Genomic DNA, 24,218 nt, shown 5'->3' with positions numbered 1-24,218 from the left:
CCGGAGAATGGCGATGGTCGGAATATGTTGTTAGTGCGAGTGTCGTCCTTCGTCAGACATAGCAGACGTGAATTACGGGGATTTATAACAGACATGGAATATTAGATAAACAAACAAACAACAACAATGGCTTCGGATAATCGAAACCAAGACAAAGTCAAGCTACGTGAGGGTGAGTGGAATAATTATTCATGTTTCTTATTTTTAATATCGATCGCATAAAATCCCTCTTTGTCTGGTGCCTTGTGACTCATACTGGTATTTTCGGTTTGCATGGGACAGTTTGTCGAACGAGACCAAGGCAGTTTCTATTATCCCCGGGTATTAGAATCCCATGGGTCGGTACCCTTGGGTCTGAAGCCCGGGTATAGGGTCACTGAACCGTGTCAAGTCAGTCTGGACAGGAAGCCCCTCTCAGCTGGGCCCGGTGACAGTTTTTTTGTGGGTCATAAAGTGCGATGTCTCACGGGTTTTCTTGTTTTGTGATTTTTTTTCTTAATGATGACATAACATGCAAACCGTTTGACAGACACAACATGATCAGCAAATGTGTTTTACCGTTCTCTATCAATATGCTGTGTGTTTAAGTTTGTAAAGATATCTCTTGATGGAGACTTATGAATTATTGCACGTGTTTCATCATACTTACTGTTCCTTGAACCAGGAAATGTCTTATGAATTAACAGATGAATGTATCCTGTCCTGTTTAATGGTCCATAACCATACAGGATAAAGGTCTAATATAGTAACGAAATGTGAGCAATATGCCCCAAATGTCAAGCAATACATGTAATTGAAATGGGTATAGAATTTGACAAACATGAGATTAATGTCTGATCTATCAACACAACCACTTTCATTACACTTCTCTTATCCTCTGACTGATAGTATTTCTAAATTACTTCACATGCCAAGAATAACTGTTTAAGTTGCTTGTTGGATATGTTTATATACACTCACATATAAAAAAAAAGTTATGATGTAAACAAATTGAAGACGCTTTGTATATATGTTTGGAACACTCAGCATCCCAGCTTGGCTGCGTGTGAGTGAGCTGTGAGAAACATTCAGCTGTATGCATGGTTACATACTGTACACCTCCACTAAATGTACAGTGTGTCAGCTCAGGTAAACGCTACATCATGCAGTTAAGCTTTACTGGACATTTCTTATGGCCTTGTGCTGTTGTACAGTATGTATACAAGGTTATGGGAGAAAGGCCTGATCATCTCAATCATACGTCCAGCAAGAAGGGGCTTGCTGAATTAAGTGGACGTTGATAATCCCCCTAATCTGATCCCCTCGTAGTTGAAGGGTCACTCATATGTAAGACCTCTGAGGTTTGGCTGGATATGTATGGCTACAGGATGTAAATTTACATACATATATGTCAAAGCAATTAAAGTTTTGGCATTTTAATAGGAACATTAAGTTCAGAAAAACTCGAGCAATTATGGTATGATTCAGCCATCCAAAGTGGTTGGGAAAGGCTATTGATGAAGTATGAGTTTTTGCAGTAATCAAAAACCATATGTGCATATACAGCAGCAATATAAAGGACAGCATTCCAGATATTAAAAATAATGGAGTACATTTACAGAAAATATATAATATAAGGCATTAGCTTATTGTATGTTCCCAGGCTTATATAGTATGCATGTATATTATGAAGTTTTAATTTTAAGTTTACGCAATGATACATGCAGATGGTGTATATGCCACTATACATGTATACACCCTGTTTGAACCTTTATGTGATGCACCCACAGTACATCATATTTATTCCTATGCTTTTGATGGATGTGTAACTATAGACAGACTACTGGCACTTAAACATTCAGTTTTATACAGAGAGGATTCTAGCTTCTAATTAAACACTCACTGGCTATTATACAGTAAGGATTCGCCTTCAGATGTCACTCGCTTCTGTACTGTACATTCTAGCCATCAAACAGACAAGTGTTTCCTTCTGTTTGTAGCACTCAGTCTTCAGTCAGATAATGCACTGAATACATACAAAGCAGAGAGTAGCCATTGGATAAAAGAGTCTTTATTAAAAGAGACTTCAAATAAGGTTACACAGAGAGAAAAATTACCCGGGGGAAACAAATAAGAAAAAAGCCATATACTGACTCATTGAAGCAGATAGATTAGATGTCAGAATGGTACACATACCAGACCATCTCTGTACATCACTCAGATATTCTCCAGTCCTCTCCAATTCACTGTAAACAACTAATCATATTTTATTGCTAACATTGTATGTTTATGCTGAAATTGAACCCCCATGATCTCTGTCTGTCCGTCTGTCTGTTTGTCTGTCCATCTGTCTGTCTGTTCTTCTTGACTGTTTTTTTACTATGACATTTTCCGTAATTGTCTGTTTGTTGGTCTGTTATGTTTCCTTTCTGTTCTATTGTCTGTCTGTTGGTCTGATGCATATCTTGGCTGTTCCATTGTCTGTCTGTTGGTCTGTTGTGTGTCCTTACTGTTTCATTGTTGGGCTGATATGTTTCTTGAACACTGCAATTCTTTAATGGTGAGAGTAGAATGAATGACTGTATATGTGAGTACAGAGACCTAATGGTCGTTGTTACAGAGTGCATTAGACCTTCCATAAACCATGGAGAGATGCTAAATAATTAATGTAGATACGTTCAAACCTCGTTATTTCGAACTAGATGGGACTGTTTAAAAACTTTGAGATATCTGAGTATTCGAGATATCAATAGGGTAATATACTTAAAAACAAGTGTTTGGGACTTAAAAATAACTTCGACATATCTATTGTATTCAAGAGATCGGTGTTTGAGTTACCGAAGTTCAACTGTATAGGTATAATTAGGTGTTAACCCTGTTACATATAAAAGCAGAGGGCAGTAATAGATTGATTGGGACAGGTCAACAGCTAAGTTCTTGTTGTATGGGATAAAGTGACCTCATTAAAGGACTTCATACTAATATGTTAATAGAGAAACTTCTTAGAATACACTATATGTACATCATAAACACTTCAACTACATACATACCATAGATTTAGTATAAAATACTGTCATGTACAGTATGATACCTCCTCTGTATAATTTCTACATGTAAAACATATTCTAGACTTGTAGAATGTGTTTGTGAACAGCAGTCTTATTATAATGTACATTCAAAACGATGCTTAATATTAAAATTACATTGTAAGTACAAAAAAATATATATATATAGAGTTTTAATATACCTGAATCAGCATTGCTGGAAATATTAAAATAATGATATAAATATAAATTAACTGCTTCAGGTAGCCTTACCCAGATTCTCCCTACAAGTGGAGTACATGCATGTACAATGACATGTAAAAGTTTATTATTTGTTTGACTTGATATTGAACTATTTGATAATTAACCTGAACTTTTTTCAGGGAAGGAGAAACGACAGATCAGTAAGCTGAAGAAGTTAAAGAGGAGGATATCTGCCAGCTTTGGCCGATTATGTAAGTATGGGGTGTAGATACCTACATAGGAACGCGGTCTATATAGACACACATCTGATGGGCCTTTCCCTAATCTGTTAATGTAAAAAACTAAGTAGATCAGTAATACATCAGTTGGGGCCAGACAGAGAAGATTTGCTATGGAAATAAACAATACCTGACTTTTACAAGATTTGTCACGAAAACAAACAAGTTTAAGACATATACTCGATATGAATTTTATCTCGTAATACATCAACACAAGAATGTCTCTCCATTAGTTATGAATCTGTGTACTTTGTGCGCAAAATTTTAATCTGAGAAAAAAAAAGATCAAAGAATACATCTAGATAAAGAAAATGGTGAAGTGATTTAAACCTTTAGAAGATGAATTTGAATCAGTTATTGAATGGCTGTTATATTTCGATAGAGATTGATACATAAATTCTGGTGCAATTACAGACATATCTGTTCATGAACCTGATATACATGTATTAAGTAAAATATGTAGAGTGTCGCTGACTTCTGTTGGTCTGTGTTCTGTACCTAGTCTGTCGTCTTCTTGCCAAACCAATGATGAACGGGGAGCTGTATCATTATGAAATTCAAACAAACATGATATTCCTCTCGAGTTATCAATATAAGAAAATGGCTGTTGTTATTCTAGATTTAGATTCTGCTGCCTTAGTTGTAAATTTTGAAATGTTTAAGATGATGGAATAATCTGTCCAAGTAGAGATGTCTGCTCTGTTTATTTTCTGTCAGGTTGTAATATTATAAGAAATTTAGGCTACGTTCGGCACTTAAGCTATGAAACTGTGAATTGTTTCGGAAGTGAACAAGCATGTTGATGGTAATTTGTTTTTACGGAAACATGTGCATTAAAAATTTCTAGCTATACTTAGAGTTGGAAGAAGAACTTCTGTATTTTAAGTGTCTTAGATATTGTGAACATCATAGATAGTTTTCATCATGTTCATCCTAACTGCTATAACCCGAACTGGTGAACAGACAAACTATGCTGGCAGTACAGAACTGAATTTTGACATCAGAGAACTTCGAGTTTGCATGTAATATTTATTTTTTGTGATAATGATTAATTAAAATGAGATCAGAATGAAGAATTTCTTTTTATAGCATATGTGTTGTGCTGAATTTGTGATTTACTACATGTACAATGTGTTTCTGTGATCAGGCTTAAATGACTTCTGTAGAAATGTTAATTGAAAAGAATAAGAATTACTGACAGATTTAAGTACCTACATGTAAAACTATTAAGTATTTCTTGGCAAGCCTGCAATATTTTCCACTAGTTTGTACTCCACGTAATACGTACTCCAAGTTACTCAAGTGTTGTTGGAAGGATTGAATCATTATTTTTCTATGCAGTATTTATGCTCAGTTAGTCAGTGTTGTTGTGACAAACAATTTGGCGTGTTGTAGCAGGAATTGTCTGTCTGTAACCTCCCTATCCCTCCACAAGTTCCAGATATTTCTCTTCCTTGGTCTGCCAACCCTACACATGGTTCCAGTACCATGAGCCACTGACTGGAATGAAGATTTATAAGAAACAATGAAGGTTGGGTTATTTTTTATAAGTTTTGTCAGCAGCTGTTTTTGTTTGTGTATGTTAGACCCCAGACTTCGGTGCCATGTAGATACATGGAAACTTGTTTATATATGATCAGACAGGCATGTGTATAGGCAGCATTACACATTGCTGGAGAAGTCAGTTAAGAAATGGAAAAATGATAATTCATTATATTAGCTGGAGGTTGAAGGAAAACATTAGATGTACATAGGTTTTTAGTTAATAAAAAAAGATCATTTATTTCCAATTTTGGGCCTAGAAGGCATACAAGTTTACAATTATTAGAGAGTGACTGTCTTAAATGAAAGATTGGTTTATATTTGTGATTCATTTTAAGTAAGAATCTTTATGCCTCCAAATATACTGTTAACAGTCTTTGATTGATGTTTCTGGCTCCATGTTTATAAGAAGAACTCTGGCAATACCCTTCCTTTATTTGATTCTTGTAATAGTCATACTAAGTTCATGAAAAAAAAAATATTTACATTGACTGTTTTTTTTTAAAGAGTATTTATCTTTAGGGCCTTTAGGGAAGAAAATTGATGAATGGAATGAAAGTTGATCACTCATTGCCGAACATTGAGCAAGTTTAATTGGTTCTTGTTGTCAGTGGCTGCCAAGTTGTTTTCCTCATTATAGAGAAAACTTTTTCATGTATATGTTTTCTTATTTTGGTTCAAACCATCAATCCAGCCAGTTATAAAAAGACTTGAGTGGCATGTCTTTAGCAGATAAGGAATTTTGATTATTGTGGGTGAGAGCTCTTGGTCTGCTGTGCAGAGAACGGTACTTGGTATATTGATGTTTGGGAGTCTTTTGCTGGGTCCATCACTCTACAGAATCAGATACAGACTGACAACTGAAGTCTCGAAGGAGCATTGATTTCAGAGAGACCAACATCACCCTCCATCCAAAAAAAAAAAAGAGAAAACGTTAATACGTTGTTTGCATCGGATAGGTAGCATCCTCTCTCTCCCCCCCCCCTCCCCAATATATCCATGGTCTTAGATATTAAACATTTGAGTGACTGATAATGTAATATCAGTGTATGTGTATAGGTTTAACTCTTTTCTCCTAGAGGTTGCCATCCTTTACCCCCTCAATGACGCGTTTTGACGACCCTGGCCATGTCATCAATGACGAGGTTTATGATAAGGTTTATAATATTTTGGGGGGTAGGGGGGGTGCACTAAATTTTTGACAGAATCCTTCATCCAACTACTAATACTCAATTATGCTTTATTTGAATTACCGGTACGTCTTATACAAATTGCATGTTACACTATAATAGTACATGTAATCTATATCAGATTGTTCATTATCAAGTAATGATTGAATTAAGGGGAAAAAGATGGCACAAGGAACGAAGCAGCAATGTTGACTTGCTGCATAATTACACTTGCTTTGCAGCTTCTGTACATTATTTGTATTTCTTCTGAAGCATGTTTTAAACAAACACACTCCTAGAAGAACATTGCAAAGTGAGATGAAGTTTTTAACATTTAACAGGCGAATTAAAAGAATTAATGTCTGCAACTGAAAGTATATCACAGTTGTTGGGGGTGGGGGGGGGGGATTAGTCTGTTTACCACAAAAAGCATCTTAGTTCTGAAATTTTTATTTGTATGGAAGCTTGAAGAAATATGTCAAATTTTAACAAATTTTTAGAAATGTTTGTTAACATAAAAACACTTGAATTATCATATGATTGGAAATTTTATTTTCAAAACATTTTATTATGGTTTTAATGATCAGAATTATAGTTTATTTTAAAATTCTCTGGGATCTTTCGCCTGTTAGTTAAATTTTATTTTATATACATTGTTAATCTACTTTACATGTACATGTACATGTACCATTCCATTATTTCAATATTGCTATTAATTATATGTAATAACCTATGCCATAAGATGTATGTCTTGTGCAAATAAAGAATGTATTTTTTGACATCTATGTATATATAGGTAAAATAATTAAAATCTATAATAATTACTAAATGATCCTGCACCTAATGCAGATATTAGCATGAAACATGTCTTTCTTTAATAATTTAAGTTTTGATGAAGTCAAAATGCAGAAAAAGAGAGAGTGCATTTTACACTCTGCAATTACCTACCTGTGTGTGCTGATTTGATTGAAAAATGATTGATGAATTATAAAGGGCTATGAAATTATTCATCAAAATCTACAGAATCTTTAGCCATTTTTTTTGGCTGTTGATTGATTTAGATACACATGGTATATGAACAGAGCCCCGCATGTTTGCTTAATAAAGTATGTCTAGACGTGGTGTTAATACAGGGAAATACATACACATTTTAATGTTTTACATGTGTGAAAATCTAAGAGAAACACTCAGATCAAATTGTCACCACTATACAATGTGTAAGGGAACATTAAAGGGTCTTTTACCAACAGCCATTTTACAAGACATTAAAGGTACATAATAAAGCAATGATTGATGAATTTTATCTCTTCCCTTTGCACTGTTAAAATAAAAGATACCAATTCTTTTGTTCCAGACCCTGGCTTATTATATTCATGTATAGGGTATTGGTCTGTCTGTCTGTCTGTCTGTCTGTCTCTCTCTCTCTCTCTCTCTCTCTCTCTCTCTCTCTCTCTCTCTCTCTCTCTCTCTCTCTCTCTCTCTCTCTCTCTCTCTGCACTAATGAATTGAAGTGATAGAACATTAGCACCAAATGTATTTTTTCAAGAATTATTTAATGCTCTTGGAGCTCAGCACAAACCTAAAAATATTTGAAAATGCCATAATTTTAATGACCCCATGGAGTAAACAACGAGGTAATTCTTTTAGAAAAGAAGTTAAGAACGGCTTGTGTTGGCTGACAGGTGCCCCCCATTGACTGTCAGTCTCCCCCTCTCTAGGCTCAGTGTACAGGGGGCTGTACAGACAGAGAGCCGAACCAGCTCCCCCCTCATCTGGAAGTTATAATCAACCCTCCGAAAAGTTCACTCTTGATTTCACAGACTTTTCCTCTTCATTGTATTTTCAGCTCTCTCCAAGGAAGACACAATACAGGAGAGCGATCAGGAGGTAAGCTTCCTCTAATTATAACCTCTACTGTTTTAGTCTCATATTTATTGAATATTCTTTTATAATTAATTGATATCTTGATGCATGTTTCTTTTAAAAGTTTATGTGTTTTGCCATTATACCACAATATAATTTACCTACAACTTCAACTTGTGAAATTTCTGTCAGCACCTCAGAAATAGACGAATGATCAACTTATTTAATGATATCACACATACCTAAATGTACTTGTGATATTGAATATTTCTGCACAATAACTTAAAGAAGTAAATAGATTGAAATTTTGTCATTAAGTTGATTAGGAATTGATCTTTCAAAACAAAAAGAATATGCAGAAAAATTGTTAATTAAAATTATTTACAAAAATAAATAAATTTGAATTCTAGTGTAATGGATGTTTGATGGCTGAGTGACTTCTATATCGTAAATAATCTATACACTGCACTCAGATCATTCCTGACGTGGTTGAATTACACGCTTATTGTAACCACTTATATTCCTTATAGACGAATTGTACGAAGGCCATTGCTTTTTGTCCCGTTAATTAGTGTGTGTGTCAGGAGCTAGCCAATGAATAGGTCTCATGCTGTCGATTGATGCCCTTACCCTCGCCAGGGTCGAAAACTTCATGAATCATTTACAATTCAAATTGGCATCACATTTTTTTATTGAAGTGTTGGCCATTTTAGGCGGACAATTTGCTAACTGTGAGATTGATAAAAGCCACAATTGGACAAATTGGCAGGCTTCATACATCAATTTCTATTGATATCTGTCTCAGAAATCAAGGGTTCGCCTCAAACAGATAGGCATTTTATACTTTAATTCAATCCAATGGGTACATCTCTGTCCTCTTTTTCTAATGAATCAAGTACTCAAAGACCCATCTCAATTAATTGTCAGCAATACCAGTAATGGAATCCCAAAATTAGACATGAAAATAGCTGTACTTAACAAAGAATAATGGCTGTTTTCTGGTTCTGTCTTCGTTGTAGTCTGATCCCGGGTTTCAAGGAACGAACGGTTATTCCACCTTGGATACGTCTCCGCCAAACCTCGCTCTCCAGAGGTGTAGTTACAGGGATGACTGTACGGGCCCTAACGGCATCAACCCCGCCAACCGACACACGGGGGGATATCACACCTTAGGACGCCCAGCGGTGGTACCTCGAAGCTCAGGTAAGGAACCACCCAAGTCCATAGTTATTTAATGGACCTGTGCTATCCATTGTTATCTAGTGGTACGCCAGCATGTGCTAAAATTGGTGCATGTGATAACATAGGTTACCATGCTGGATTAAAATAACAAGCCAGGTATGACTTATCTTGTACATGCATAAAGTGTCCAATTGGTCTTTAAGAATTTGATTATTTGGAACAATTGCACTTAGCAAGGACATTGCAACCTTGACCTACTTGTAGATAAGGTCACCAGGTGGCCCCTTGGAGACTCAATCTATATCCATATATTGATACACTGTTACAGTCATTGGTATTTGTGCTTTGTTAGTCATTATCCTAAATATGTAATTACATGTGTCGGTAATTACATGTAGTTGAGGAATACTATTTTTGTGGGGGAAATAATCTAATAAATAGACTGGGGTATTTTTAGTGAGTGCTCGGTGATTCAACATCAACAGAATGACTAAGAAGTACAAATCTAGATTATTCACCTGGCTTATACACCTGACTTCATTTTAATTTTGCTGTATAAACTCCTTCTGAATTTATTTCATACTCATTATAAATTTATGTAACTCTTCAGGGAATGATCTCGAGGTATGAAAGGTCACTGCCCACACCTGAGAGAGACAAGCTTCTGACTGTGGATAAAAGTAGTCTTAATGCTCTCAGCCGGTCTGAAGTATCCCGGTCTTTCATAAACTTATTCTTAATTCCTGATTCAGCTTTTTTTTTCAACACAAAGCTAAGCGACGGTTTTTCTATGGATGTGTGGATATTTTTTGTGTTAATTATTCAGTAAGGGGTCCCAGCATTAAGAAAGCCCACACAGGGTCCCCAATGTTAAAGAAAGCCTGCAGTGGGCGGGGATGATTATTATGTAATTGGCATTTTAAGTCGGGCTGTTTCGTCCTTGTTATTGCAAGTAGGACCTCCACATTCCTATTATAATTACGCTGCACCTTTTTACTCTGTGTTGACAGTAGCATCTTGTGTATTGTAGCGACCATCATGAGTACGTCATGTCAGCAATAGAGCTAAGTGCCCCACCCAGAGAGAATTATAACTCACAATATAAACCCAAACTTGACTCCTTGATGTTAATTTTACATTAAGGTTCATTATCAAAGAAGTCCGTGATTCCGTCTTTGGTCTCCGAACCTTTCACTCAAATCATTGTATCAAACATTGACAGAGCTGTATGGCTAATGTTGATAAAATTGTGACCGTCCACTTCATTATATTGATCAAGGTATTGATTTCTGAACACAATGACAGAATGCTTCTATTACAATTCCTCTTTCTCTTAATCTCTGTTAATTGAATCATTTCCCAAGTACTAAGAACTTTTTGTTTCATTTCTGTGACTGCTGAATACATGTCTGCCCTCACGCCAGATGTTGCAGGGCAAATTTACTGATTCGTTGCAACTATGAAGTTTTTGTAAATCATTTCCTGGGTTGAATAAAATGCATCTGTGGAAATTTGTCTAGAAAAATCATCTGGGTTTCATTATTATAAATCTTATTGGGTTAAAAAGAACCAGTTTCGTTGTTAGAGAATATCTCTCCGATACTGGAACATTGTAATTCTACCCCTGACATGGCAGATTCCTTGGCGCAATTAATGAAAATTTATTCCAAGTGCAAGTTCTCATATCTATAACATTCATTTAAACATAATTTCCAAAGGAATGAGATAATTCTTTCAGATTACATACATATACTTATGACACATGATTACAAGTAACATAATGACATTTTATCACAGAGAACGATCTGTTATACATCCATCGTTTCTATTGACACGCTGGCTCTCTTTACAGCTGCATTTCTTGCAATGAGGTTTTTTTTTCGGTGTGGTGTGTTGCCATTTTTCTCAGATCGGGTTCTGTATTGGCATGCAGTGTCAGAGTCTTGTTTCCCCTGACACAGGACGTGGTGAGATCTCATTGAATTATTGATGGCCTGATTCGTGGGAGGGTGAGGAGAATAGCAGAATCTCCCTGAAGTCTGTCTCCTTTCACACTCCACTGTCCGTATTGATTCATCGCAGAAAATGGCAGAAGATGGAAATTTTTTTGTAATATTGTAGAGTCTTAAATCATCCATATTTAAGAAGAGTTGAATTGACACCCTCTCACTCTACAGAGGATGTAAGAGGTCAGTCTGGACATGGTCCTTCATTATGTGTGTCCAGATATGTTGATGACCCTTTGTTTTTTTAAATTTTTTACTCTTTATACTAAAATGAACATACCTCCCTTTTTTTTGCGATGTTCTTATTTTTGCCTTTTTCACATTTACTTTCACATCTCAAAAAATTCAATGCGCAAAAAATAATTCCAATATTGTTTGCTTTTAGAAAGTTTTTAATTGCGAACTACTAACACAAATTAAAAAGGTTACATAATTTACCCCATTTTTACAAATTTTGTGAAATGTGAAAAAAAATCAAATTAACAGTTCTTTCACTTTATGATCATCAAAGTCTTGTGATTTAATTTTAGCTGCATGTTAAATATCAACCCCACCCTCAGTGCCCTGTTATCCACCCACCAAACTGTAGAGGGAGAGAAGTTACAGGGAAGAAAAATAACACCTGACTGTTTTAGAAGGTTTTATCTTACCTGAATGACAAAGTGCTGTTCTAGGTAATAATTAAAAGAGGTGTCCTGACAGCTGTGGAAATTAATGACAAACTCATGAATTGCTATGAGGGTGCGTGTGGACTAATGAAATAGATAGCCCTCTGTAAATAGTCATCAATGGAGTTGGACCTCTGTTAGAATATGAGATATTCTGATGTTTTTACCTACATGTAGGAGACTTCAATAATTTGTTTGGTGTTGATTTTCTATGATTGATATAACTACAGCTATCACGACAAGCTGTTCTTCATTTTGGTAATCCAACTCTTCTCCTGTTTACAATTTCTTAATCAATACATCAAACTCTGTCATTTTATTGAAAACAGATAGGATTTTATAACTTGACTTAGCCAAGAGTTCTTATATCCCTCACAGCGAATTCTGAAAGTATGACCATTTTTAAAAAGAAAATGTTAATTGTCATCTCTAGACTACCCAAAACAGTCCTGAGCTTGATATTTTTATTAACTTTTCAAGCACTTCCAGTTGTTAGCCAGTCTATATACTTTTTTCTATCAAATAGGTTAAAAGTTTTGAATTTATTTTTTTATTGCATGAAGAAAAAAGAATTTTCTTACCAAAATAACCTTGATTTTTGAAAGGGCAAACAAGCATTCACTGTTGAGGACACATAGATTAAGGCTCTCCTCCACCCACCAAACATCACAAGCACTCAACCAATGGGATTAGCTTCTTACTACATGTGCTATCAAATGTCATCAATTTCATATTCACCTTTATCCACTGAATCAATGAAGGACTGATTGGTGTATAGACTCTCTGTAAAACTGATGTGATAATGTTGACAATCTCAGCTATACGTGATTGTTATTTAATATTGCCAGCTACATCCAATAGATACCGATTGTTATTAGATATACCCTGACCACAATCAAAAAAATGCTTCATACATTGCAGTTATGGTAAATCAATTTTATTTTCTTAGCCAAGAAGCATGCCCCAGTGAAGCGACACCATTCGGCAGGGGACATGTTAGATGGACTAGAGATTGAGGCAGGAGCGGACGGACACAAACACGAGAGGCCTCGCTCCGAGGGCCACAAATACATGAACCAGTTCTCACCCAAAAGAACCTCCAGCTATGGGGTAGGTTAGAGAGGCCATTGAGGGTAGGTCAATACATGTAGCAGGGTCCACTCATGCTGTGTTCTGTGAGGGAGTTTTAATCCAGGGTCAGGGACTTATCATAAAGGTCAAGGTGTTATACAGTAAGGACATTGGAGGTTAAGAAGACCAGTATTAGGGGGAAAAAATTAACTGTTTAATACTGTTACAGTAGTAGGGTCAAAGGTAAAATATAGCTACTGCATGAGAGTAACAATTGCAGATGATTGTAGTTTGTTGTTTTGATCTTTTGTAAGTACTAGGATAAATGAATTCTTCCATCCTTACACACCAAGTCATGATAAGTGAAAGTCAAAGATTGATGGATAAATATAATAGATATAGCATACATTTGAGAATAAATGTCACTACATGTAACATGTTATTTGTCTTAAGTTCAAATTTAGATACAGTCATGAATAAAGGTTAAAGGTGAAGGTCAGGTTAAGGTGATAAGATATGATTGGATGCTATCATACTCTTGCTTTCTCTCCAGGGTAACTCTCCGTTTGGACGGGCAGATTCCTACCAAAAGCTGGAGCAGCTAGGGGAGGGGTCGTATGCAACAGTATTCAAAGGATTTAGTTCGTAAGTAAAATCTTTGTACCTAGCCATGCTTATAAGTAAAGTAATGTATCTAACTAAGCAACATTACGGTGCATGACTATGTTAGTCAAAACCTGGATGTTTTTTACAGTGCTTCAATATCTTTTCAAGAAAGATAACTGAAAGCAATTCTCTTCAAATATTTTTTTCACAATCCTTGTAAATTACTTGTTTCAGATTAACCAATCAAGTGATAGCTTTGAAAGAAATCCGCCTACAGCAGGAAGAGGGAGCTCCTTTTACTGCAATACGAGAAGGTAGGTTGGTATACATATACGGGAAGGTAGGTTGATATGCGTGTACTAGAAGGTAGGTTGATATGCGTGTACGAGAAGGTACGTTGATATGCCTGTACGAGAAGGTAGGTTGGTATACATATACGGGAAGGTAGGTTGATATGCGAAATGGTGTAGATGTAGGGGGATAGTGATACATTATAGTACAGACATTGAAACAAAAGAGTATGTACACATGGTAAACACATTGATATGAGATACTTTTCACACAGAAAACTACATGTACGATTAGTCATAAACCATCATTCAATGCCATTGGTCAATGCTTATATTGGATTTGTGTTTGATATGCAAAATAGTATTCATTTCATTGAAGTCACCTTCAAGTTGATGCATAATATAGAACCAGTAATCAAAGTACACAATTCTAGCATGCCTGATCAAGCAAACACACACTGTTAGTGGAATGATAGTAGATTGTCAATCTCCTCGTTGTCTATGACCTTTGTTAAGGTCAAGGTCAGAAGTTCTTTTCTGAAAATTTGGTCAATATGCAGACTGCACTCAGCATACAATGAATTTCATGTTCATCAGAAAATTTCATTGGCTGAAGTAATATTTATTTTTTTGTTATGCATGTATAGTGTAGGTTTAGTGCATCCAAATTTTTTTCTGTCTGACAAATGTTTTACTTCGGAAATGTGGCTTATGCACTTAATGTGTGAGATATGGATAAAATCTGAACATATAAAAACAAGATAAGATTTTGTTGCTCACGGTAAGAGATTGCAGCGATCGTGCACGGAGCTCTGTCCCAGAATCTGTAAACCACTCTCACTGGAGGTGTGCTGGAGGTTCCTATCTCACTATCATGTTGTGTACAAGGCAGCAATACATTGTCGTTAATATCTGTACCATGCAATAAAACCCCATTGACTGCTATCACAATATGTAATCATTTATTGGAGAGAAATTGAGGTTCAAGAAGAAAGTCATGAATAGACCTCCTAGAGTTAACACTGAGTTAAACTCACTCTGTGTTGATCACTGTAAAGATTACCTTGACCAATAAGAGAGCATCAAAATTCTTGATCATTTCATAAAATGAATGTACATGTACCTTGTAACACACACACAGGTGATAATTTACAAATCGATATCACCTAATAATTTATCTTGATTACCCTGTAACGGTAATGATGTTTTATCTAATAATTTATTTACTTGATTGTCTCTTGATTAACGTGTAGTGAAGTTTTGTCTCTCTTTCAGCCTCCCTCCTGCGGGGATTGAAGCACGCCAACATAGTGACGCTACATGACATCATTCATACCAAGGAGACCCTGACCTTTGTATTTGAATATGTAGTAAGTATACATACATGAAGTTCATAGTCGCTAGATATTGTAGTTTATAATTGGAGCAAGCACTGAGAAATTGAGTTTGCTGATCCACTGGTCCTATATAAGAAGTAGATGTTCTGGGTAAAATCCTCTCCTGTCCCAGGTCCATAGTCCAGGAATCGGTCCACTTGATAGGGCTTGATGTAGACATTCCATGGGCAGATTTCCAGATGACGGACCAGTTTTAATGTTTGGCAGTAATTAGAGATGTCCCCAGGGCTCCCCAGACTAGGGCAGGGTACCAGCTGTATTAGGACTAGGGCAGGGTACCAGCTGTATTAGGGTGCCTACAATGAAATCACAGTCTCTGTTCTTACTGACGTGTCCTAGAATTGGGTCATTCTTGTAGATGCTGGATTCTGTACAGGATAAAGTGATCGCAGGATACATTTGATATACACCAGATTTGTTATTTTGTTAGATCAACTGAAACTGGAATTTATATAAACGGGTACACCAATGATGTATAGTGTTAGGTTTAATGACATTTATGGCCCATTATATTAGGTAGATACTGCTGATGAGCTAGGTTTTTAATTAGGTGGCAGAATCAAATCAACTCTTTGTTTTTTCCTATTATTTTATCTGTGTATACATGAATATGCTTCTAGGGCATATGAGCAGAGTAGGTAATAGTCAGTTCAATAATCTTGATTTTTAATCTCTTTTTCAGCATACAGATCTTAGTCAGTACTTAGAGAAGCATCCAGGTGGTCTAAACGCATTCAACATTAAGGTAAAGCATATGATTTAACTTTCAGGTAAAGCTTGCAATATAAGCTTGTGACCAATGAATTGGCAGAACATTCAGTACAACATCTATGATACAAAGACCTTAATCAACACAGGCTGATACATGGTCGTTTTGTTAGCTTTACGTGGTTTTAACATTAAAGTTAGTTGATCTGAAATTTTTATTATCTTCTAGTATTTTGTGCTATCGTGTTGTAAGATCTAAGCTTTTTTGTATAATTATTAATTAGTTCAGACAGTTTTAAGAGTCCCTAAAATAAATTCAACCTACTGTATAAGTAAGTGAAAAAGATTTTCTTACTGCTTAAGCTAAACTTGATTTTCTTTATTGCAGTTATTTTTATTCCAATTGCTCAGAGGTTTGAACTACTGTCATCAGCGCCGGATTCTACACAGGTCAGAAACAGATCAATTACATCTGTACCCTGTCATAACATTGGTAGCTTAGTCAACTCCATCAATCAATTGCTTGTTACGTTATATACACAGTCCACTGATCAATTCCTATGACTTGTTATAAACATTATTCACCAATGAATTAATCTCTTACAAACACTGTTCCTAAATCACATTCAGTTCACCACAAAAATCATCATCTACTGAATAAAGAACTATTATCTATGTACATGTTACCTGTTGCTACCATTGTAAAGTATTACTACATGTATACATGTAATGGATTCTAGTAAAGTCAAACATCCTTTATATTAAAACAAACAATAAATGCTGAAGGTTTCTGTTACATTGTAGGGACTTAAAACCTCAGAATCTGCTGATAAGTGAGGCGGGGGAGCTCAAACTGGCCGACTTTGGTGAGTTCACAAAAACCAAGACCAGTTCATACAAATGTATCATGTTGTTTTAATCTATAATTTAATCTATGTTTTATACCAGGTATTTTTAACTGTTAAAAAGTACTGGAAATATTGCACTTTTTAAACCAGAATATTTAGTTGCATGCTTTAATGAACTGTTTGTGTTACAACATGTAATTTTAAATTTTGTGTGATTTCTTGTAGGTCTAGCTCGAGCCAAGTCGATCCCGAGCCACACTTACTCTCATGAGGTGGTGACTTTGTGGTACCGGCCACCCGACGTCCTCCTAGGGTCCACCAACTACTCCACCTCCCTCGACATGTGGTCAGTACACCACAGATAACACCTAAAACTTAATACTGTATACAGATGATTTAATACACCGCCAACAAAACCCAACACTGCAATCTCAGGATAATTCAGTATACTGCCAAATAAATACCAAAGCAAAATATACAGTCTCAAGATAATTCAGTAAGCCACAGACAAAACCTAATACTAAATACACAGCAGATTAAATACGAATCAAACTACTATATGAAGATATATGTAATTCATATTGCCACCAATAAATTAGGAAAACCGATTTTGTCTACTAACCTCAAATGTGGTGTTTTGTTTTGTCTACAATATCTCAATATGGTGTTTTGTTTTGTCTACAATATCCCAGTGTGGTGTTTTGTCTACAACATCTCCATGTGGTGTTTTGTTTTGTCTACAACCTCTCAACATATCCATGTGGTGTTTTGTTTTTTCGACAGCATCTCCACGTGGTGCTTTGTTTTATCTACAACATCTCTATGTGGTGTACTGTTTTGTCTACAACATATCCATGTGGTGTTTTGTTTTTTCTACAGCATCTCCATGTGGTGCTTTGTTTTATCTACAACATCTCCATGTGGTGTACTGTTTTGTCTACAACATTTCCATGTGGTGATTTGTTTTGTAGGGGTGTAGGCTGTATTTTCACAGAAATGATCTCGGGCAGTGCAACATTTCCAGGAATGAAAGATGCATATGATCAACTGGACAAAATATTTAGGGTATGTTACATTGACTCAATAGCATTCCATTATTTTAAATCTAGAATATATTATGTCATAAATGATTTTTAACAGTAGCATATTTATAAAATGTAACTATTGTAATAAACATTGAATCATTTCAGTAAACAAAATTGCTATCCTGGTAATTGCTTTTGATTATTCTTTCTTACCTGATTTATTTAATTACAAATTTAAAGTATTTGTCTGTGATAAATCAATGATGTCATGTTTATTTTTAGGTGCTGGGAACCCCAACAGAAAACACTTGGGAGGGAGTGTCTAAATACCCTCAGTATAAAATAAGTAGGTGTGCACATGTTAAAATATCATCACACTTATTATTCCCATGCACATTTGTCACTCCAAGTACTTTAATTAACAAACATTTTGACATTCCCTCAATGCATTCATTTGGCATTTAGATATATCTGAATTGTATGCATGCACTGCATTTTGGAATCGGTTATATTTTTGAGAGCTATTGTCATGACTTCACCAAAATTCAAGCATTTAGATTCATGGGCAGTTTTCATTAAGACTGTATTTTGATGAAAACAATTTGTCATGACATAATCACCAACACAATCCACATGTTTATTATAAATGACAATTTTATGACTTTCACCTTTTCACTTATGCTTTATTTTTTTAATATCAAAGGTGTTTCATTTTTTAAATTTCTGTATTTTATTTTCTTTCAGAAAAATTTGTCATGTACCCAAAGTTATCCTCATTAAGTGAAGCAATTCCCAAACTAGTTTTCATCCCCCATGCTGAGAGCCTCGCTGTGCAATTCCTACAGATGATTCCTTCCAGGCGAGTGTACGCTCACCAGGCCCTGCATCATGAGTACTTCGGAGACCTTCCTCCCAAGCTGTTTGAACTCCCTGATGGTATGCAGGTTTACTTTGTATTATATCTCTTGGACATCTCACAAGGTGGACAGCTCTGTATTTCTTTTCTCATTGGTACACAACAGTTGTCATTGGTACACAACAGTTGTCATTGGTACACAACAGTTGTCATTGGTACACAACAGTTGTCATTGGTACACAACAGTTGTCATTGGTACACAACAGTTCTCAATGGTACACAACAGTTGTCATTGGTACACAACAGTTCTCAATGGTACACAACATTTCTCATTGGTACACAACAGTTCTCATTGGTACAAAACATTTGTCATTGGTACACAACATTTCTCATTGGTACACAACAGTTCTCATTGGTACACAACAGTTCTCATTGGTACATAACATTACTCATTGGTACACAACATTTCTCATTGGTACACAACAGTTGTCATTGGTACACAACAGTTGTCATTGGTACACAACAGTTCTCATTGGTACACAACAGTTCTCATTGGTACACAATATTTGTCATTGGTACACAACATTTCTCATTGGTACACAACAGTTCTCATTGGTACATAACGTTACTCATTGGTACATAACATTACTCATTGGTACACAACATTTCTCATTGGTACACAACAGTTGTCATTGGTACACAACAGTTGTCATTGGTACACAACAGTTCTCATTGGTACACAACAGTTCTCATTGGTACACAACATTTGTCATTGGTACACAACATTTCTCATTGGTACACAACAGTTCTCATTGGTACACAACAGTTCTCAATGGTACACAACAGTTGTCATTGGTACACAACAGTTCTCAATGGTACACAACATTTCTCATTGGTACACAACAGTTCTCATTGGTACATAACATTACTCATTGGTACACAACATTTGTCATTGGTACACAACATTTCTCATTGGTACACAACAGTTCTCATTGGTACACAACAGTTCTCATTGGTACATAACATTACTCATTGGTACACAACATTTGTCATTGGTACACAACATTTGTCATTGGTACACAACATTTCTCATTGGTACACAACAGTTCTCATTGGTACACAACAGTTGTCATTGGTACACAACAGTTCTCATTGGTACACAACAGATATCATTGGTACACAACAGTTCTCATTGGTACACAACAGTTCTCATTGGTACACAACAGTTGTCATTGGTACACAACAGTTCTCAATGGTACACAACAGTTCTCATTGGTACACAACAGTTCTCATTGGTACACAACAGTTGTCATTGGTACACAACAGTTGTCATTGGTACACAACAGTTGTCATTGGTACACAACAGTTGTCATTGGTACACAACAGTTCTCATTGGTACACAACATTTGTCATTGGTACACAACATTTCTCATTGGTACACAACAGTTCTCATTGGTACACAACAGTTCTCATTGGTACATAACATTACTCATTGGTACACAACATTTGTCATTGGTACACAACATTTCTCATTGGTACACAACAGTTCTCATTGGTACACAACAGTTCTCATTGGTACATAACATTACTCATTGGTACACAACATTTCTCATTGGTACACAACAGTTGTCATTGGTACACAACAGTTGTCATTGGTACACAACAGTTCTCAATGGTACACAACAGTTGTCATTGGTACACAACAGTTCTCAATGGTACACAACATTTCTCATTGGTACACAACAGTTGTCATTGGTACACAACAGTTGTCATTGGTACACAACAGTTGTCATTGGTACACAACATTTCTCATTGGTACACAACAGTTCTCATTGGTACACAACAACTTTCATTGGTACACAACATTTCTCATTGGTACACAACACTACTCACATATTTGACATTTTCAACATTCAAATATTACATGTCCAACAAATTTATAGAACTAGATTTTGACCCGTGCGTGCACAGGTTGACATTCATTGCATATAATATCGGACATTTACAAAATAGATACATCGACGCACCATATTGTTGACATTTACATAACCAAGCTTTAAGCCTACAATATTGCTATTAATTTCACTACACTCTGCTTGGTTATAATAATCTAAGCCTAGTTATAATAATCGAACTGTGTCTCGGGACAGGCCTTTACCACAATTAAAATACCTCCCATATACCCGTAATGTAGCAAAACATTGCAGAATCGCTCGGAAACGATTTCTGAGAAAATTAATGAAGCTGCATTGATAATAACAGTCAAATTATTCATAAGAAATCATATTGAGGCTGTAATTACCTTTCATTTAAAGATTTAATTCATATTGATAAGAAATTCAACACTTTTTGACCAACGTTTTTTACTCGCTTCGCATTTACACATCATGTTGACATTCGGAACTCTCAGGATTTTTCATAATAAATGCACTGAGTTAGAGTTATCTCCCGTATTTCCTTTGATGGACAGAATATATGACAAATTTGCCATAAAAATTTACACATATTTGTATTATCATTCCTGAGTATCCTTGCAAATGTTATATTGTGGAAACATAAACTAAACAGTCTCTCATGATTTAGCGTGAATGTAATGCGCATGCACAAGATTGTAAAATCCAAAAAATCCAGATGATTTTCGGATTTTTAAAGGAATTTTCATTGATTATTAATTAGCGAAGCTTGATTGAGAAAAAGTAAAAACAAATTGGTAACCTTCAAGTACCAATGATGTTTAAAATATATAAAACAAAAGACAGTACTCTTCCGATTTCTTGGTATTAAAGCCAAAAAATTCGAGTCTAATATTTTAATGTAGTAGTTTAGATAGTTCTACTGATTCTTGATATTCCTGATAGTTTTTGATATCTCTACTATAAACAATCTGTTATATTATTTTGTATTACTGCAGTCATTGATTCCAATGTACAAGTGCATTTGGAAAATCATGTTTTGTTTTACACTTGTAATGTTTGATGAATCCATAAACCACATGTGATTATTGTAAAAGTAGTATTTGGTTACATGTACATTGACATCTGTATTCATTGTAGCTGCCTCTATTTTTAACATTCCTGGCCTCAAGTTGTTACCAGAAATGGACGAGCTGATTAACCAGTCCCTGACCCCTGCCAAACCTCACGAGAGGACCCGAATACGCACCACCCTCAAAGTTTAGTCCTGACCCCAAGGGGGCTCTAGTAGTACTGGTGAGTTGTACCCCTTAGATGTTAAACTAAACAGCACTGGTGTTTCTTAGGGGTAGTGAAAAAGCGATATGATTGTGTTTTCTGCAAGATTGTATAATACAAATCTTTTTGGTTGATGGATAGTATACTTTTTGATCATTTTATAATTTAATGAAAAATTTGATGTCATACATTAATGATTCAGAGTAGTGTCATCATCGATCAGATATTTTTCAGTGGATGTGTCTTTATAAAGCTCCATTTCCTCTAACATATACTTATATTTCTATTATTTTAGTGCCAAGTTTTCCTTCACCTGTTGTTGATCCTATTCTCCACGCCAGTTCATGTTTTGTCTCCATAATCCGCCAGACTGATGCTCCTTTGTGGAAGGGCCACTCACTGTCTGATGTCCACTGTGTCACCACAGAGTCCGTACTTCACCGCGATCCAAACATTTCTGCTCACAACCTCCAACTATTTGTCAGTGGCGTAGTTCAGATTCTAGTAGAATTTCATTCACCTCAGCATTTTTTTTGCCAAAATCCGAACAAAATATTGTCTTCAAAGGACAGATTGTCTTTCTTTTTATTTACCGGAGATCTGAGAGAGTGAGAGTGCATTTTGATATGTGATGTGTAGTGCGTGATAAGAGTTTGATGATTTGTATGAGATGTAAGTGAGATGTTAATCAGATGTCAGTGAGATTTCAATGAGATGTCAATGAGATGTCAATGAGATATCAGTGAGACTTCATTGAGCTTTCAATGAGATATCAGTGAGATTTCAATGAGATATCAGTGAGACTTCATTGAGATTTCAATGAGATATCAGTGAGATTTCAATGAGATGTCAATGCCCTTGCTTTGTATTATGGTTTTACCTTGCAGAAGATTTTTTATGATTGTATTTGTATAAATATGTTGATTTGGATCTTTAGTCCAGTGTGTTCTAGTCTCCTTACTTGATAGTATTGAAACATTTCAACTTACCTGCTTGTGATCAAAATGGGGCAGATCTGTACACATTTAATGTACATTACAGCAGTGCATAAAAAGCAAAAGACATTAATTACATTAGTCATCACTGCTGTACAACTAGGCTGATGAAAAGCTCAAAGATGCATGTTGAACATGCGTTAATGAAGTATATTTAATATAAGAAGGAATTCTGCCACTGATATAAAAAGGTATTAATGGCATTGAACATGTATTTGATTCACTCTAGTCAACCAGCACACAATTATATTTATATGTTAATTACATGCTATTATTTCACTCTGTTGTGTCAGTCAAAACATTTTTTATTGTGCTGTAATAAAAATATCAACAATGGGACCAACTTTAACTAAAGTTCATAAACATGTACATCTGTTTTTTGGAAACAAATTACTACCATGAGTTTATTAAATAGATTGTTAACAAATCTTCTGATGTATTACTTTAAAGTTTTAATAAATACAAGTCTTAAATTGAACAAAAATGAAAATTGAATGATGAGTTATTGTACAGATTTAATTGGGGGGTTTAACGATCATTTGCAAATATTATCTGTTTTTAATCTTGCATACATATACTTATTTTTAATGATCTGCATGGACAGGAAAATTTTTTTATTGATCCAAGCATCAGTTGAATTCTGTACAACATGTGATAACTGATCACTGCTTACTTGTATGAAGACTCTCTGCCAGCTGCCTGTTTATCTTTGCTTTGAAGTTTGGGATTGCTGTTTAATTTTTGTGTCTTTGCTTTTTCCCTCTGCTTTATCAAATAATCCTTGGCAAAAGAAGCTCAGCCATAATTTTAGTGGAGAGGTTTTACCGAATTGTGATTTATATATGTACGTAATTGTGATAGCAAATTGTGTGGCTGATTTTGTACGAGTGTGAGTGCTAGAAAAAGTGACTGATAAAAGTCTGTTGTACATAAAATAAAAATCCATTTTTATTACGGACGACCATCTCCTTCCTTCAACTACATTTTTATAGTACTGTATTAGAGTTATCGTTCTTGGTCTAGAAAACTGTTCCAGATGAAGTTTAGATGTAATATCGTAAAATCGTTCTATCATTATTTTGTCATGTAAAACATTTAGAAAGTTTGATTGTCCTTTGCTGAATCTCACTTAAAGCCAAACACAAACTATCATCTGCCATTACATGTAGTTGCTTTTGTGAAGGAGAAAAGGTTGCAAGTGCAAACCGAATTTTATACAAATCTCAATAAAAAGGTTGATGTCATTTTGTTCTTTATTTATTGGACTAAACATGTCCATGTCATGCTCAACAATAT

At 35.4% G+C, this 24,218-nt stretch overlaps 1 protein-coding gene across 2 annotated transcripts; it reads left to right on the top strand.

Moving 5' to 3' along the window:
• LOC128192853 (cyclin-dependent kinase 14-like) lies at nucleotides 1-24,166 on the top strand. Of its 2 annotated transcripts, XM_052865853.1 has the most exons (17): nucleotides 1-172; nucleotides 3,407-3,478; nucleotides 8,063-8,103; nucleotides 9,099-9,282; nucleotides 12,885-13,045; nucleotides 13,560-13,651; nucleotides 13,847-13,926; nucleotides 15,178-15,272; nucleotides 15,982-16,044; nucleotides 16,396-16,457; nucleotides 16,812-16,873; nucleotides 17,081-17,201; nucleotides 17,827-17,920; nucleotides 18,163-18,226; nucleotides 18,625-18,816; nucleotides 21,790-21,945; nucleotides 22,223-24,166. In XM_052865853.1, exons 1-16 carry the CDS (start codon nucleotides 127-129, stop codon nucleotides 21,912-21,914), a joined length of 1,554 nt encoding a protein of 517 aa, XP_052721813.1. In that variant the 5' UTR covers nucleotides 1-126; the 3' UTR covers nucleotides 21,915-21,945; nucleotides 22,223-24,166. The 2 variants fall into 2 exon arrangements, with proteins under 2 accessions (XP_052721813.1, XP_052721814.1); XM_052865854.1 differs by lacking the exons at nucleotides 21,790-21,945; nucleotides 22,223-24,166 and having other exon boundaries at nucleotides 18,163-18,230; nucleotides 18,625-18,806.
• The last annotated feature ends 52 nt before the right edge of the window (nucleotides 24,167-24,218 follow it).

The sequence above is a fragment of the Crassostrea angulata genome, chromosome 7 (assembly GCF_025612915.1).
Source record: "Crassostrea angulata isolate pt1a10 chromosome 7, ASM2561291v2, whole genome shotgun sequence".
In the NCBI taxonomy this organism is placed as follows: Eukaryota; Metazoa; Mollusca; class Bivalvia; order Ostreida; family Ostreidae; genus Magallana; species Magallana angulata.
This window is presented reverse-complemented; position numbering and strand designations above follow the sequence as displayed.

Excerpts from the sequence above, each read along its gene's own strand:
- LOC128192853 (XM_052865853.1), top strand. The coding sequence starts at position 127 with ATGGCTTCGGATAATCGAAACCAAGACAAAGTCAAGCTACGTGAGG. Across the intron at positions 16,458-16,811 it reads CAGCGCCGGATTCTACACAG|GGACTTAAAACCTCAGAATC; the intron begins GTCAGAAACAGA and ends GTTACATTGTAG. Across the intron at positions 18,227-18,624 it reads ATACCCTCAGTATAAAATAA|AAAAATTTGTCATGTACCCA; the intron begins GTAGGTGTGCAC and ends ATTTTCTTTCAG.